The sequence below is a fragment of the Gymnodraco acuticeps genome, unplaced genomic scaffold (assembly GCF_902827175.1).
Source record: "Gymnodraco acuticeps unplaced genomic scaffold, fGymAcu1.1, whole genome shotgun sequence".
Lineage (NCBI taxonomy): Eukaryota > Metazoa > Chordata > Actinopteri > Perciformes > Bathydraconidae > Gymnodraco > Gymnodraco acuticeps.
In genome coordinates this window covers 887,135-904,621 of record NW_022990152.1, presented here as the reverse complement: position 1 = coordinate 904,621, position 17,487 = coordinate 887,135, and the positions used below count along the sequence as shown (strand labels likewise).

The window sequence follows — 17,487 nt, the reverse complement described above, 5'->3', positions numbered from 1 at the left end:
AGCGAGAGCGAGCGCGCGCGAGCGCGAGAGCGGCGAGCGCGAGAAGCGAGACGAGAAAGAGAGAGAGAGAGAGAGAGAGAGAGAGAACACCTTCATCTATTTAATATAGCCTAGTTGTAAACAAAAAACAGTTTAAAAGGGGAGGGATTAGTAAAATATGCATAAATAGAAAGAAAGAATGCTAACTAGGTAACATAAGAATAAACAAGTTTAAATGATTTGTTATTGGTTGTGATCATATTCTAAAGATGTTAGGATTATTGAAAAGTATACAGCTCCCTTTCATAGAGTGTTGAGAGCTGTATCCATAAATTCATTTTGTGCGTAAAGTGCACCAGATTGATGCATTTCACTTCGACATTAAAAAACCATGCCCCCGGACCCCCCTAGAGGAGGTGAGGTCCACCGCCAAATAAAGCAGGTTCAAATAATTAAATTGAATACATTTTCTTTTAGTAAACACTGCAAACGGGTCCCACAGACCCAAACAGTGCACCAAGGTTAAAGGTCAGCATATCATAATGTTAAAATGTGCTAAATATATACACTGCAAAAAACAACAAAAGTAAAAGTAGCTCACGACTTGTTTTATTTTTTGAAAGTAGCTCTCATCCTAAAAAAGGTTGGAGACCCCTGTTATAGAACGATACATTTGACAATTTTAAGCTTGACCTACCATTTTATTGGAGCGATGAGGAACAGGTGGGGCTTTGAGAACCCTGCTCTTTTGGTTTTCCCTTTCCTTCCCTAATCTTTTGGAACATTAAAGCATGTCACAGTAAAGGCAGAAAATACATGTATAAACCTGAAAATGATGTGTGTTTTTAAAAATGCATTCCATTACAATAACTAATAACATTAGGTATTGTATTTTGTTACTCCCCAAGCTCGTTCATGTGAAATGTTTTGGCGCAAAGGGATCACCATCTAATTTGAAACAGGGACTATGACACAGGTCGCCTCTCCCCAGGCGTCATCTTCTCCTGCCGCTCTCATTATTTGCACAAGTTATTAGGAAAGGTGCACCTCTGGCCTCAGGACACACACACACACATGTTCCTCGTGGCAGACCACAGACAGGTCAGGTTACAGTCCGACCGTCTCACTCCATTAGGAGCTAATGGGTGGTGTGATGGTGACACGGAGGGCAGCGTGGAGTCTGTGATCAACACCAAAGGACGAGATCTGAGGCGGCGATGACCTCCTGGAAGTCACACACCTTCGCTAAGAAAACAGCCTTATCCCCAGCAGAATCCCCTGCTTTTGCTTCAGCGAACTGACAAATGAGTTTGGAGAGGCGCCATCATTCAAAGTCGAAAGGTATGGCAATGGATCATCTAAGAGGAATTTAAATTCCAAAGTGCAGCTTTGTGAGAAACTTTAATGAAAAGCAGACGGCGAGGATTCCTTCTCCTTAAGCCTCCTTACCATGAGTCGTAATTACAATCAAACGGTGTTCGATGTGAGGGACGGGTGTTGTTAATTGAATATAATCAGATGAAGAGCTGTCAGATGGGGGGGGGGTTAAATCAAGGTCGAGGCTGTTGAGATATGATGAAATCAGCTCAAGTGACCGAATCCCGTGGGGCGAGCCGCTGCGGTCGCATCTGATCTGATGTGCCGGCGACAGAGATAATCTAACTGTATTCAATATACTGGAGAATATGTTAATGCATCACTGACATTCAACAGAATATATCAAAACACAAGGTGAGGACGAAGCAACGGGAACTCCTTTTACTTCCATTTAATTCAATAGCGCTGGAATACATCTCGTTTTTAAGAAGGTTATACTATTTATGAGCAATATACGCAACAAACTTCATATTAAAGTCATAAACAAGTCATCGTGTCAAAGACTTTTTGTTCTCACAACCTTCAGCAAAACAGACCCATGGGACTGGAACACACTTTTAATATCAATTATTTGTCAATATGAGATATAGGTCTTGCAAACAATATTTAGAAATATGATTTCTCGTAATGAGAAGACACGGGAAAAAACAATTTTCCATTACGCAGTTTAGTTTCAGACAATCAAATGCACGTTGCTCCGCATGTCTGCAGCCCCGAGGCTTTCAGCAGGGGTGGCAACCTTAAGAAATAAATGTTCTTTTAAAAATAAGAGGCAGGAATAAAATCAATTAAGCAGACAACAGAAGGAACATAATGACTTGTTCCAGGTGAACTACAGCTGATTTATTCTGTACTGCTGGCATGTTCAGAATGTAAGATTATAATTCATATTCAGACAGAGACACAGGTAAAGACGTGTGGGTCATGATAGGAACGTGAAGAGGGTATGGATTATGACCAGGGCGGGATATTTGGATATCTGAAAGAAATTGGTAAATGGCTTTTAAACCAAAATACATCTATTTGTCTGCTAAGTGCAAGTGCGTACAGTTCTTATTGCGCACTATGGAGGATATGAGCAACTTATACCATCTCTAAATATAGGTGAAAACTTGATTTCATGCACTGACTTAGTCACTCAACATTCCCATCTTATACGTCTTGAAAATTCCCGCTCAATATAGGTTTCTCTTCTTTTAATTCACATTTAACGGTTTCTTCCCCTTCTCTGATATGCATTTGAATAGCCATTGTGCATGAAATGAGCGATTGAAATAAACTTGCCGTGACATTTTCTAATCAGCGCACTTGAACCCCGTGCTCCCGCTCATCACCGGCCATTCACGGTTATGAGAACATTCAGATGCCAATCAAACGGTCCTCGCCGTGGCGGTGAGCGAGGGGAACGGAGGTGAGGGAGCGAGATGTCACCAAAGGCTAATCAGCACGTCGGCGCCTCGCAATCACCAGCCATTCACTTTTTCTGCAGCGCGTTCACACGTTTTTAAGTAATGCCTTGTTGCCGCCTGTCAGAGGGTCTGACATCTGACATGTAATAAATGACTTCAGGCAAAGCCACGACAGCGAGTCTCTGGAGCTGCTGGGAATAAAAACTACTGCAGCTTTATTTCACTGGACTTCCCAAGGCCATGTTTGGTGTTTTTGAAAGACTTACAGTTATGTTAGGATACAGTGGGGCAAAAAAGTATTTAGTCAGCCACCAATTGTGCAAGTTCTCCCACTTAAAAAGATGAGAGGCCTGTAATTTTCATCCTAGGTACACTTCAACTATGAGAGACAGAATGGGGGGAAAGAATCCAGAAAATCACATTGTACTTAATATGTCCTAAAACGCATATTAACTGAAATAAGCCAGTCAGAATGGACCTCCTTGAGTTCTCCGATTGGTTGGTTTTGTGGCACATTTGTAACGCTGTGCCAACTTGAGCGAGCACAGGGTGGAGAGGTTGAGTACAGTTATGTTAGGATATATTGTTCCCTACCAATATGCATCGCGTTACTTTGTGTAAAGAAAAAAGTGAAAAACTTTACATACAGAAGTTTGAAAAGTGTTGCAGTGCCAATTTCACATGCCTTAGTTTGAGTAACATAAACTAAATAGGGTCATTATTCAAAGAGGTGTCATTTCCTCTTCAAAGGATGTGAAAGATGGTCAGGAGCGCAAATATCATAACATCTTTCCATGTGACGGATTCATCTCTCTTTTTCGGCTCTGCGTGCTCCACCCTGACATGTAAGCACGCAGGAGAGATGGATGATGGGAGATGTCTTCGCAATCAAGCGTTGACATTTCAAAGCCAGATCAGCATCCTGGAGTAAAATGTTGTCCGTATATCCGTAATATAGATATCCGCATACTAATGCAAATACTCCATCATATATCTGATTGTACATATTACGTTAATTATTGTAAAAAAGAGCATGGCTTTTTCCTGATTATTTTTAAAGCAATATCTATTCCTGAGTCCTGACATCTTTTGTAATTAAGAACCATTTTAATCATATTCATGTATTGGCACTTTTTAAATGTTTATCAAGAAGACACAATATTGTTTGTTACTGGGACAAAGACAGACAGAAGGGAGAGTTTCTCGATCATCATGCTCACGTTGTTTTGCAGGCTGCTGGGCGTTAAATGTACATTCATAGCGAATCGCCACTAATCAAAACTATTTCATAAGAAAGAAAAATGATTATAACAAAGTAGCCGTTCCAGCTGCCAGACACTGCACGGGATATTCACTTAGGCTCAGTGATTAAAAAGGGGCTAATTAAAGAGAGATGGAGGAAATCATTCCAGTTATTCTATCCATTACATTTCCCATGAAATTAGATTTCTCGTTTGGCTGCATGGGATGGAAGGTTGACTTTTTCTAAGTGTTATTTTCCCCCCTTTGGAAAACAAGGTCCATGTGTGTGTGTGTGTGTGTGTGTGTGTGTGTGTGTGTGTGTGTGTGTGTGTGTGTGGAATGAGGAGTGACAGTCCACTTATGAGGAGATGTTATGCTCCCGACTTTAATTCCCAGTCTGGAAGAGCCCGGTGTGACGAGAGAGGACTCTCACACGTGTTAAATATTCAAATTTCAGCTGCATGAGGGTGAAAGGAGTATCAAACACCATCTATGTGGAGTTTCAGTGCAAAAACTCTCCAAAGAGCACAGCAGCGATGAATAAGGGAGGGCTCGGCATTCGAAAGCTGGTTTTAAGTTGATGTTAATGGCATGCTTGCATTAGACAGCCCACCTGACAGCTCCTGTGTGCGCTGGAGAGGTTTGGAAGTAATGGCCGCGGCTAATGCAGGATCCCAAAGGACTGTGAATGGGAGAGAGTGACAGCTCTGGTCGCGGTAAATGGGCCGATGTGAAAAGGTAAAGCACTACATCTGTTAATAACTCCTTTTGAAAAGCGGGAGAGCGAAAGAGACGGGGGGGGGCGAGGGCGAGACAAGAGAAGAATAGGTAAAAACAACAGATGGAAATGTGGGATTTTAGCAGAAATAATACCTGAGAAATCTACATAATTCGTCGAACTCATGCAAAAATCCTGTATATTTAATATCACCAAGGACATATCACTCACACTACTATTACATACAAAAAGGCATGGGACATGAAATAATTGGGATTGATGTTATTATCTCATCATTATGAAAATATTATGAAAAAGTCTTAAAAATGGCACTCAATCTAATGCAATCTGAATCTCACTGGACTCGTTCAACCCAATGTTTTGTCAATAAACTAATATTTAAATTGCATCAAAGATACATACAGAAGAGGATAAGAGCCAGTTTGTTTCTCAGAATTCTGTTTTTCACAGATATCCCAAAAATTGAAGTTCCCTACGATCATCTTAATGTGAGTGTTTTCATTCATCGCGGATCCTTTATTCCCTGTCCCTACATTCTAGTCCATGATGGCGGTGTGTGGAAAAACACAGAGATGTACTGACGGAGGACACAGCAGGTTAACTCGTCTCTAGACTACAGCGATTTGACCGAAACAGCGTGACAAAAAGGGGATGAGATCTATTAGCTGTTGTGTCTGCCCACTTCTCCTCACCATTAAAGTAGTGGGGTTTCTGACAGGTCAATGACTCCAACTGCCTTCTGAGAGCTGCAGGCCACACACACACTAACATGTATCTATAACACACCCTGAGTAAAGGGTCAAAGTAGAGGAGAGTATAATTGACTGAAGCGTGCCCTGCTCTCTTTATACTGTGTGTGTTGTGTGTGTTGTGTGCACACCTTAGCCAACACCCCATGGCCTTCTTCACATTCATCAGATTTATATTAATATTTATGAGGAGGCTGGTGGCCGGTGTCTCGAGACGGGGTGCTAATGAACGCAGTGTGTGTGCACGTTGGTGTGTGTGTGTGTGTGTGCAGATGCAGGGGGCAGAACTGTAATCAAATCACAACCCGCCCCTCCATCTCTGCCCTCATCAACCACCAGTGGCGCCCCTTCCGTTGAAGCTAACATGTTACGCTACACGTCTGCCTGTGGAGGACAGAGGTGCGTGTGTGTGTGTGTGTGTGTGTGTGTGTGTGTGTGTGTGTGTGTGTGTGTGTGTGTGTGTGTGTGTGTGTGTGTGTGTGTGTGTGTGTGTGTGTGTGTGTGTGTGTGTGTGTGTGTGTGTGTGTGTGTGTGTGTGTGTGTGTGTGTGTGTGTGTGTGTAATAACGGTCGTGGGCTGGCCCAGATAACTCGCGGCTAAGCTAACCACTAGGCGTACAAATAGCTCACCATTATCTCTCATTAGCATCCGCGGCTAACACAGGGCCCATGCTGTGCGGTGGAGGGCCCTCACAATGGGACCACTCCTGTATGATTGATGGTGGAACAGCGTCGGCCACAATAACAGAACAAAAAAGGAAAAAAACACACTGCAGATAGAATCGGTGCTGCGGGGGGAATAAAAACGTAGACAAACAAAGGGAAGTTGGACTAATCAAGAATGCCAGGCACAGCTCATTAATCTACGAGAGCCCGACACTGGAGATAAATCGGCAGGGATCACGTGCGCTCGTCCTATTCCGTCTGCTATCTTTTCATCAGCGTAGGAAAAACAAAAGGATAAAATGAGGAGTGAGATGAAAGCGGGCGGGGAGGGCGTTTGGAGAATTGGGTGAAGAAGCGGAGCGAGTAAAGAAACAAAAAGGTAAATGAGACTGCTTGGTTAAAGAACAAAAACACCGCTGCAAGAGAAACAGAGCCGACGTCGGGGTTACTTGTTAGGAAGGGAATTTGATCCAATGCCGGAGCGGGATTTGATCTGTGACACTTCATCATCACTGCTGAGAGAAAGCAGGCCTGGGTCGGGGAGAAATTAGTCATTAAAATCTCCTCCAATGCACAAATAGGACGAAGATCTCATGATTATATTTCCAGCATCCCAGAAAATAGAGCTTCTGTTCTGTGTGATTGCAAAAAACTATTTTTTTCTCCACCGTTGAAGATTTTACACATCTATTATTTAGTCATGTCCCCTTTTTCAGAAAGAGTCTTACATGCACACTCATAAACACACCCACACACACACAACACTATTGTTCATGCGGCTTAAAACACCAATTGTTATTGCGTGCTAGAGGCGGCTGAATATTCCATTTCCATTTCATTTGGCCTTCTTGCTGACTAAGTGTTGATAATTCATCATTCGCCCTGGGCTTATGAATATGGATTTCTGGCAGTTTATTAGCACATCTTATGAATGCATTATGGGAAATTAGCAAGAGGAATGAAATTGGCTCTTTATAGAAATGGTGTGTGTGTGTGTGTGTATAATGAACTTCAACTCCCAACCTAGTTTTGTAAAGAGACATCAGTGCTTTTTCGCAGAACTTCCCCTTCTCTTGATTTGTTTTAAATCTGAAATGGTGCTCTTTCAAGTATCTCGGTAAAAATGAACATGACAGCTAAATCACACAGCGCCGTCACCACTCACACTCTTGCTTTCTGAAGAACCAGAGGGAAGCAGTGGAGAAAAAATAAGTTAATTTTCTTACCAGGCGGAGCAAAGCAAGCTGCAATCAAACCCAATCCTTTTTTTTTCAGTTACCAAAAGCTACTTTGTTCCATTTGGTGTTTAGCTGAGTCCAAACAGCCAGTGACAAGCTAACAAGGTTTGGATTTGCTACTAACGTGTTTATTGGACATCCTGTCATGCTGCCAGGCTGGAGACTTTACAAGCGGAGTCAATATAAATCCGCTAGCAGACTCAGGCTAAGAATGACAGATTCTGTGCTGTAATTTAGCGTGCCTCATAGCAGGTAAGAACAATCAAGAAACAGCTTGCCATCCGCATCGCAGCGCACGTTGTTATGCTAAGCTGTCCAACCATGAGACGCTGCTGTCTGTCAGATGTCAACACGTCTGAGAGAGCGTAGATGAACCGGATACAAAAGTTAACTTTGCAGTGTTTTGACAAATTGTGGCAACCCAATTTAGAAAAAGAGATCATTTTGACTGAGATTGCAATAAGACTCACAAGATTGGAAGGGATTTGAAATGTTCTAATCACAAGTGTCATTATGATTACAAAATATAGTACAATATTATGGTTTGATTTTTAAGAGGATCTGTACTAAACAAATATGTTTTGGTGAGTCTGTAAAAAACATTTCTAGGCGGGGATATCTCTCCTGCTCCACAATATTCATAATACAAGTATAGTGCTTCCTGCTAGCACACGGAGTCCTCCTCACCTTGTCTCTGTCCTCCACCAGATCATTCAGCAGGTCGTCCATGTCCAGGATTCCTCCCTCCATGTACTCCAGGTGGTGCGTCCTCACTTCACTCTCCCCATGCTGCACACAAACGTAGCAAGGATTAGAAACGCCGTCAGGCTCGACAAAAAATGTTGAATTGCCAACATAACGGATTTAATTATGAAATGAACTACAAGAATCAATGATATCTGAGTTGGAGTCCAAATGTGGCAAAAAAACATTCATCCAGACCACAAATAACAAAAGGACATTAACATATTTTATATTATATTTTCTAGAGATACACTATAGACATATATCCTTCTAGTATTGATATGAATATATTTACTTTATTTGTATTTCATTATATTTGAACTCATGTGCAATGCCTTGGCAACATGCTACATACATGTAATCTACTCTAAAAAGGTATTTATTATTGCTATACAGTACAGTAGGTCACAGTAACTAAGTACATTTACTTCACATAAACAATACTAAGAAATGTCTGATCCATGTGATTCACTTCTGCAGATTTTTTTCACACCTATGATGTTAGTTTGTTTTCACTATAGCACACGGTAAAAAATAACTTGACAGTCAGTCAACATAATAACCACACATAGGTCCAGGTTCCCCTGTTTGTTTGGCAGGTAGAGCAACAGATGACCTACATTACACCGCACATGCACAACATGGCGTTTACAGGAGTGTGAGAGGGAGGAGAGGACCGTGTCCAGTTCTGCTGCTCCGTGGGGAGCGGTGGTGGGCACATTCCTGGCCAGTTTCACTGTCACCGTGCAGACAGAGGTCAGTGAACACACCCCGCAGAACAGGAAGTACCCCGGCCTCACTCTCCACACATTGTCAGAGCGAACAAGGACTTTTGACTGAGCTGAAATCTGTGTGCAAAACCGACAGAGAAGTCCATGAACAATACCATCTTCCCCTTTTTTGCTGGAGTCTATTGTTTCAGTTGCTATGCAGATCTCCAAGAGATATTACACTTTAGCGTGATCAAATATGAAGAGAAACTGAATGATATTCCAACCTGCTGGATCGGCCGCACAATTTCTATTAAAGCTATTTCTAGATTAAGAAAATTAATCTTTGACAATGTGTGCAGGAGAGAATGGCCCATTAGGATCTGCCCATACCAATAAGCAATCTGTCCGCGGCAACACAAGACTGCATTAGCAGCTAGATTAACAGCTATAGAGGGTGTAAGCCTCGGAGGAGTGGAATGAGTTTGGCCGAGACCCAGCGAGAAGCGCCTGCTGTGTCACTGAGAAGAGACGCCGTCAATGGGCTCCATCTTGCTTCGCTGCTTCCCAATGTGAATTTTGGGGCACACGAAATTAAAAGGGTGTTTGCCTTTCACAATGGGCCATTCTCTAAAAACAAATGGTTTGGAGAGTCTGGGATTTCAATCACAGGAATAAAGCCAGAGCCTCCCTTTCTTCAGAAGAGGTCAGGATGCCAGAGCTGGGAGAGATAGAGCCGCAAACAGCAGATTTCACACAATGCTACAGCAGGTTGATTTGAAGATTACTACAAAGATCTGGAGCCAAGGGCATCCTCTCCCTGGAAAATCTGTCAAGGGGAAATTAGTAAGGGCCTGACGAAGAAGGATTATAAAGAGACACAGCTCCATGATGGCTTTCTTCTTGAAGGTTTAACACTCAGATAAAAGTTAGCTACAGTAAATTAGCACCAATTTCTGAAAACATTATCTGGGTAATACCATCTTCACACGAGGTGTTAATACACAGTTATACTGTAGATCTCAGAGGGAACATTTGATAGGTAGATATGTCACAGGGAGTCTCAGGTAAGGAAGGCAGAAAATAATAGTCTAAATGGCTTTTTTTATCGCTTTGATTCTCCCTAAAGAGGCTGTTTTATAAGCTTTACTTATTTTACATTTTCCAAGCAAGGAGTCACCTGTAGCGTCTTGAAATGCAGATTCAGATAGGTAGCTACACAACCTTTGAAAATAAAACAATAAGCTTTAAACTGATCTGACTTGAACAGACAAACCTTATTAGATTCAGGATTGTGACATCACTGAAAGAACTCAATTCAAAACTGTGAACTTTTGTTGCTTTATTTCTTATACTGATGACTTAAGGGGCGGATGGAGACGTTGAAACCGGTGGAGCACACATGTAGCTACAAAGTATTTACACCTCGCCAGAAAAACTGGTCCGACCTGAACGACTGCCTGCATTCCTCTTTCTCACTGCAACAGTATGTGTGAGAGTGTGTGAAAGCGTGGTAATTGGCTCTTTTGTGGCAGCACTGACACACACACACACACCTTAATGAAATAAGAGGTATTTTCGTATATTTCGGATTAAAACAAAAACAATGCTGACGTGTTAATTAGCATCACCTCTGGCATACACTCTCTTTCTACCTGCTGATGAAAAGGGATGAATGTATGAAGGAAAGTCATCTATATATAACGTCCCTCAATGTGTCTTCCCATGACATAAAAAACAAAAGGAGTCCGTCCGTCAACTCTGAGGAGAATTACCGTGACAGTCAGAGGAGTAAATTACACCATTAAGCCCCCCCACCATTCAAAGACATATCTGTTCTTCTTCTCCCCCCTCTCTGGTGAACAAACATGACACCACTCGAGAACAGTGGAGCGATGAGTGGAGCTAAATGCAGAGGGGCTGTGGCGCTGGTGTTTCACACTTTGATCCTTAGAAGAATGTGTAATTAAACAGCTGCAGGAGGACGGAGGGGATTCAGCCGCGACCGAGATGTAATGTCTTTAATAAACGTTTAATAGTTGGTCTGAGTGAAAGGAAAGGAAGACATCGACCTTACTCACGTTCTACTATCAAGTGCCAACAATAACTTAACATCAATTGTATATAACAAATGATTTAAGGACCAATCGGATGTACAGTATGATATCTTATTAAATGCAATTGCAGCTGCTTGAGTCATTTCTTAAGAAGAACATTTTCAAAATATCTGATGCCAGCTTCTTAAATGTGAATATGTTCTGGTTTCTTCACTCCTTTATCATGTACACATGAATATAGTTGATGAATAGACCAATCAAGACACTCAGGGATGTAATCTAAGGCTTTTAGAAACACTGGTCCCAATGTCTTCACACATTTCTGACTGTTTATTGACAATAAAGTAATCGATTAATCTGGAAAATAGTCAGCCTTACTATGTTAACATACTTCTTTCAAATGCTGGATGTTCTACTGTTTTGTTAACGAGCTGTCCGCATGGATAGCATTAACTACGAATGTTTGTCCTCTGTAAAGGAGAACTGCTCACAATAACATCTGCTTTTCACTGCCATGATGTCTGCCACGTTTAAAGTCACAGACCAGCAGGAATCTGTCCAGCTGCCCTTTAGCTAAACAGTGAACGCCTTCTGGTCTGAGGATGCTGCTCTGTAGCCATTAAGATTACTGAATTGTCCTTCTATAGTTGACACGATATCATTTAACAGCCAGGTCTAAAACAGAATGAAACCACATCAGGACGAGAAACAGCAAGTTCGAACAGTTACAATTGCTTTTTACTAGATGAGTTCTGAGTTGCATACACAGCGGACCACTCCTCTCCTCGCACTCCCACAAACACAGAAAGTGCTGTCATATAGTATAATGCGCTGTCAGGTGCCAACACCGAGTTGGTATATAGGGGCTTAATCTGCACAGAGTGACCATGAGACAGATACAGATACGTCCAGCTGAGAATGCACAACTCTCACAGTGCATGCTGGTCCCCCAGGCTGTTGTTCCGCTTCTCCTCTCCTGCAACTGTTCACCATTAACGTTATCGCAGTTTAGAGGAAGATGGCTGAAATGATGTGTCAGAATACATCCACAACAACTTGAAAGTGTATCATTTATCAAGCAGAAAGGCTTTAGTCAACTGGACATCATTATCAATGCGCAGATCACTGCACTGGTACAAACTCATCTATACCGCTATGCTTGGACTGCTGCCCCTCTACATATCCACTTACATATCACACAAACAGTACAGCTATAGACTAAGATCTCAACATTACATCACTCTGTCCGTCCCCTCAGTACGCACGGTGCTTGGGGAAAAAGCCATATCATACTCTGCCCCCTCGACCTGGAGCACACTTCAGCAGGAACTTAAGCTGACCACTTTGATACCCATCACGGATTTTAAACTCATTTTTAAAAAGCTGGAGAAATCATCTGTGGGTGTTTGCACCTGCTATATCTGACTACTGTATATGGATTTTAATGACTACTTTTTTACGATGTTGTATTTTAGTGTTGCCTCTGTGTTTAGTGTCCTGTCTGTCTGTAACTGTGTGTGGTAGTGTTACCACTGACAGGTCTCTCTTGAAAATGAGACCTTGTGTCTCAATGAGATCTACACCTGTATAAATAAAGGCTAAATTAAAAAATTAAAAAATTAACATTTGCTGGGTTCAGTGTCACAAATGGGAACATTTTCATATATTTTGGGTTTCGTATTACGTCTGACAGAAGTTCGTTATATTCCGGCAATTTATAAACTAAACATGTAATGGGAAACAGATGAACTATATTGATGTATATGGATTACAGGTCATAGTTTAAAATCAAACTATAACTTAGCACCTCTGTTGCAAATCTTTACACAACTTCCACAATCAGCAGTGAACAAATAATTAAACTATTTTTGACATCTTTCATTACCATCATTATATCATGTACGCTCATATTTGGGGACGGGTGGCGCAGTGGTCTGTGCGTTTGATCATCAGATCAAGGGGGCGTTGGGGAACTCCAGTTCGAAACTCGCTCCCGCCCCACTGCGTCAGGCCGTTGTGTCCTTGGGCAAGACACTTCACCCGAATTTGCTCCTGTGGGTATTGTCCACAGTAGATGACCATTACATGTATTTGTAAAGCGCATTGAGAGTCATTGATAAAGCGCTATAATGGGGGGGGGGCGAAGTCGATAGGGGCTTGGCTTGGTAACTGGAAGGTCACCAGTTCAAGTCCCGGCAAGACCAAGTGCTACGAGGTGTCCCTGAGCAAGGCACCACACGGCTCCCGGGCGCCGTTCAAAATGGCAGCCCACTGCTCCTAACACTAGGATGGGTCAAATGCAGAGAAACTATTTCCCCACGAGGGATTAATAAAAGTCCATCTTTTTTAATAAATATAAGGATTATTATTATTATATTTTACAAATCCATCTGTATAACGAGCCATAGCCTAATTTGCTGTATGCAGAGGCTTTGATTTTTTAACAATAGCATGTGAACATGTACTAGTCACATAGCTGAGATCAAATTAAAAAAACTGCTAATTACGAAGGTGTTCATTCCAGTGCTGAAATGTACAATCCTGTTCCCTATGCGCACGGTTATAAACCAACACTCACAAACACACATTCCCGGTGATTACACCCAGGTTTTTGACACTGTCCCTGCTGTCAGCGGTGAGCAGAGAGTGGAGAAATATGTGGCTAATGTGGGCGCTAAGTGGATTCTGCTGGCAGGTCGAATCTATTTGGTTCTTTCTGGCAGCTCCACAGCTGGACGGTCCTCATGATCCTCTATTAAGAGAAGGCACCAAACTGCTGAGTCAGGGGCTCCTAATTAACATGCTCCGTGAAAAGCAATCAAGGGCCCCGGTGCATTTTAATCAGGCTCCCACATTTGGCCTACTTGGGCTTGTGCATCGCAGCGTGTCTGGCTGAGGATCAACGAGTGGGCATGGCTGTCAGTGAAGCAGAGACGTGACAGCTCAGGGGACAGCGAGCACCATGAGCTCCTCCATGTGTGTGTGGTTTTCTAGGAGTGTGAGGAGGCAATCCATCCAGCCATACAGCCACCCAATCGGGCCTTCCATTCCTTGGCGGAGAGGGAGAGGACGAGATGGGGACCAGCCAACCGATAAGACCCGGACCTGTCACCAATCCTAATTCCCAATCACTCACAGGACAAAGCCTGCTGTCCGCAGCGCACATCCTCAACTGGGCCCACATTGAGGACATCAAACAGTAAACTTCCACCTGCCCGCCGAGATACTGGGGCTTAAACAGCGAGCTATTGTACAGGTGGACAGCACATCCTCACAGAGACACATCAGCACCCTATCACACTGGGACAGCATGCACATACAAGGCGGCTGATTAATAAAAGGTCAGTTCGGCAGGATGATTAATGTTGTAGTGATTGCAGCATCAGGGAGCTGGAGGTGCACATCTTTGTGTATGTGTGGGACATTCAAAACACTTATTGCACCAGCAGTTATTAACATTAGGTGATCAGTGCATTATCCTACATTTCCCAGAACTCCTTTCAACTCCCATCAGAACAGGTATGAACCCAGTGCATCCATGTGTGTTACAGTCATAGGTTACAGTACGCTTGGTTGCATTCATGCTTTGTTTTCTACCAGATGTGACAATTGACAGCAGCTGCATTGCATTCTGGTCAATTGAGGCATCTTCTGTTATAGTTTTCTAATGTGTGGTTGTTTAAAACATGCAAAATGATACTTATATAAACTCATTAAATGATAAGTTTATAACTTATGATGACAAGTTTAAGTTTAGGAACAAAGTAAGTAATTATCTCAATCTTAAAGCAAAGAATATTGGGTGCTAATTTAAGCTAGTAGCTAGCTCCAATATTATTAAAATAACCACACTGATCACATGACACACACCTGAGCAGGGTTATGGGAGCTAACGTTAGCTAAGAAAGAGTATTTTATGTCGCAATACAGCAACATGGAGTGAAGAGAAAGCCAAGAGGACATGTTAGGTGAGTGTAAAGGTGTGTTTACCTGCTCCACAACTCTGCAGTATCTCCTCGTTGCTTGCTCGGTTAAATCCCGCACGTTCCACCCAGCTTTACAGGGAACCACCACCGAGGTGTCCCCAAAAGTTACCGTCACCTTCATAATGCCTGCAAATGTGATTTAGAAAATATATTAAGAAATTAATCCAAGTTTCGGTAGTCTTTCAACCTGCTCCTTGCTCGAGGAAAGTGACACCTGTCAGTAGAAACTGGAGCAACAGGTGTCTCGGTTCAGGATGATATCCCGGTGTCTCGAGTCCGCCTTTATCCGAGCAAAACGTGTGTTTAAAATCCGAGTTTACATCTTATTTGACTCCTTGTATTTGGGATAAAACTCGAGTGTGACTTTCTGTCATGTTGAGCCGTGCGCTGCGAGCAAAACAAACTGAGCGAGGAACCCGGAAGAAATCACAGCCACTGGAAATCCAGGAAACTACATTCCCCAGTGACACTCCACCACCCTTGTTATTAAAGCAACTGAACTTGTACCGTTATTGTATTATAGTTTAGTTTTATCATTCATTAAAACAACACTATATATGTAATGTAGTTTTAATACAAAATAATGTATGACAAATCAAAAACACATTTTTAATTAAACTAAATTACATGTTTTCTACTATACCTGCTTTTGCCCTTGTTCCCTCAGTTTATGAATTTCTTTAGTGGTTGTATTTTATTCATTTTATTGACATATAATAAGGACATTTTTGCATTTGAACAAATGTAATAATACATGAAATTAGTACAACAAATAATGTGTTAAGGAATTACAAGTATTGTGGAATGCCATATTAAAATCACTGACTTTCAACTAATTTAAAAAAGGGTATTTTACATGATTAATTTATAATACTTTCCTTGATGCCATATTTTTTATCTACATAATCCTGTAAAATCATATTATTTAAAAAAAAATTGAGTTCATCTGTCCACATGTGCTTGCAGAGGTTTATATGATCCCAAATCTTTTTCTACTCGAATGCCCCTGTGCTCACAGACACCTCTGCTAACACATCACACACACTAATTACCTTACCATTTGTCTGTCATTTTATGTCATTAGGTGTTCTGTGAAATTGCCTGTATGGATATTAATGGCCACTGACACGCTCCCTTGCCTTATTCCCGCACATTGTTTCGTTTTTGCTCTCGGGAATGTCCTCCCCATCAAACTAGAAAGCCACCGCGGCAGATGGATTCATAATTGGGACAGGCAATTATTTCCACTGCGACTGTAATTCACCTGAAATGTACGGAACGTGACAATGACAGCCTCTTTAGCGCCCTGTTTCATCTCACTCCTCTCACAAACAAGGTGAGTGTGTGAGAGGAGTGAGAATAGAAAGCAAACAGAGAGCACAAATGATCCATAATTAGCCAATCCTACAGCGACTTTGTCCATAATCCCATGCAGGGCTCTGGTTTTTAAGAGAGAACATAATGTCATACCTGGTTTAACAGTGTATTTGCAGAGCCATTGAGATGCTTGTTGTTTCCCCCGCAGCGTGATAATGACAGCGGCTGACTCATCAGTCGCTGTTGTTGCTCAGCACTTGGCTGCACTCAGTGGAACATGTGTGTTTCCATACAACATTAATAAATCCCTAACTATTGTTTTAAGCTCTCTGTTTCCTGTCCTTTACAAAATATCCATAGTCCAAACTGTTGGTTAATAAAACGCTCTCCGACAGCTTCAATTGTTGTCGGTAAAAAGTTGGTCCCTCAAACTTTCCATGCTCACCCGCAGGTTATAAAATTACATATTTAAGTCCCTTCCTTGAAGCTGCACTTTGCGACTTTGCACTTCAGCCTCTATGAGTGCCGGTGAGAGATTGCTGATTGAAATGTTGAAAGTTTGGAGGACTTCTCTAACCCTGAAATCATGTCAAATGGCAGCAGTAAACTGCACCTACATGTATTCTCTGGAATAGCGGGGGTAGAGGCTGGAAACAATATTTTGGATAGTGTTGGAGAGGCCTGATTGTGTATGTAGCCTACTTTCGCAGTCCTTGGAAGAACAAACACTCTCCACTCGGCATTTTGCAGTTACAGACAGGTAGGACAACACAGGTCCATAACCAGAATGTATCGCAGTTATATAAAATGTCATGCATTTAAAGAGGCCCTATGATGCCCGTTTTCAGGTTCATATTTTGTGCCAAACCAACATACTGTACTTTTCCCCAAGGACCTCACAGAGAAACGTGTCTGTTTGCTCAAGGTGGCTCCTGCCTATCTGCACAGCTCCCATTCATGCCTGGGAAAAACAATACAGTGCGTTGCGCTCTTCATGACGGAGGCCTTCACGTTGCAACACGTGAAAGATGTCAGTGTCATAATGCTGCACGTTGAGAATTTGATTTGATTCTGTTCCCAGGAAAAACGGAGCTTGTCTGTCCTGAGAGCAGACGAGTTTGACAACAAGGCCTCGCTGCAGTGTTTTCACAACACGATGTCACTTCCTCTATCTACAGAGCAGTATACCACGCCTTCACCTGTAGTGGTGTTGAGCAACATGGGGCAGGACTTTCCAAGAGTCACACTTCGAGATTGATACATTTATTTCGAACA

The 17,487-nt window shown here is 42.2% G+C and overlaps 1 protein-coding gene across 1 annotated transcript in view; it reads right to left on the bottom strand.

Annotated features, from left to right (window-relative positions):
- Positions 1-15,316, bottom strand: part of pard3ba (par-3 family cell polarity regulator beta a) — a gene marked incomplete in the record, with an annotated part of 78,097 nt that extends 62,781 nt beyond the window's left edge. Inside the window, 2 exon segments of the mRNA XM_034217336.1 lie at positions 8,086-8,187; positions 14,900-15,316. Of these exon segments, the coding sequence (XP_034073227.1) occupies positions 8,086-8,187; positions 14,900-15,016 (219 nt within the window).
- Between the last annotated feature and the right edge of the window lie 2,171 nt (positions 15,317-17,487).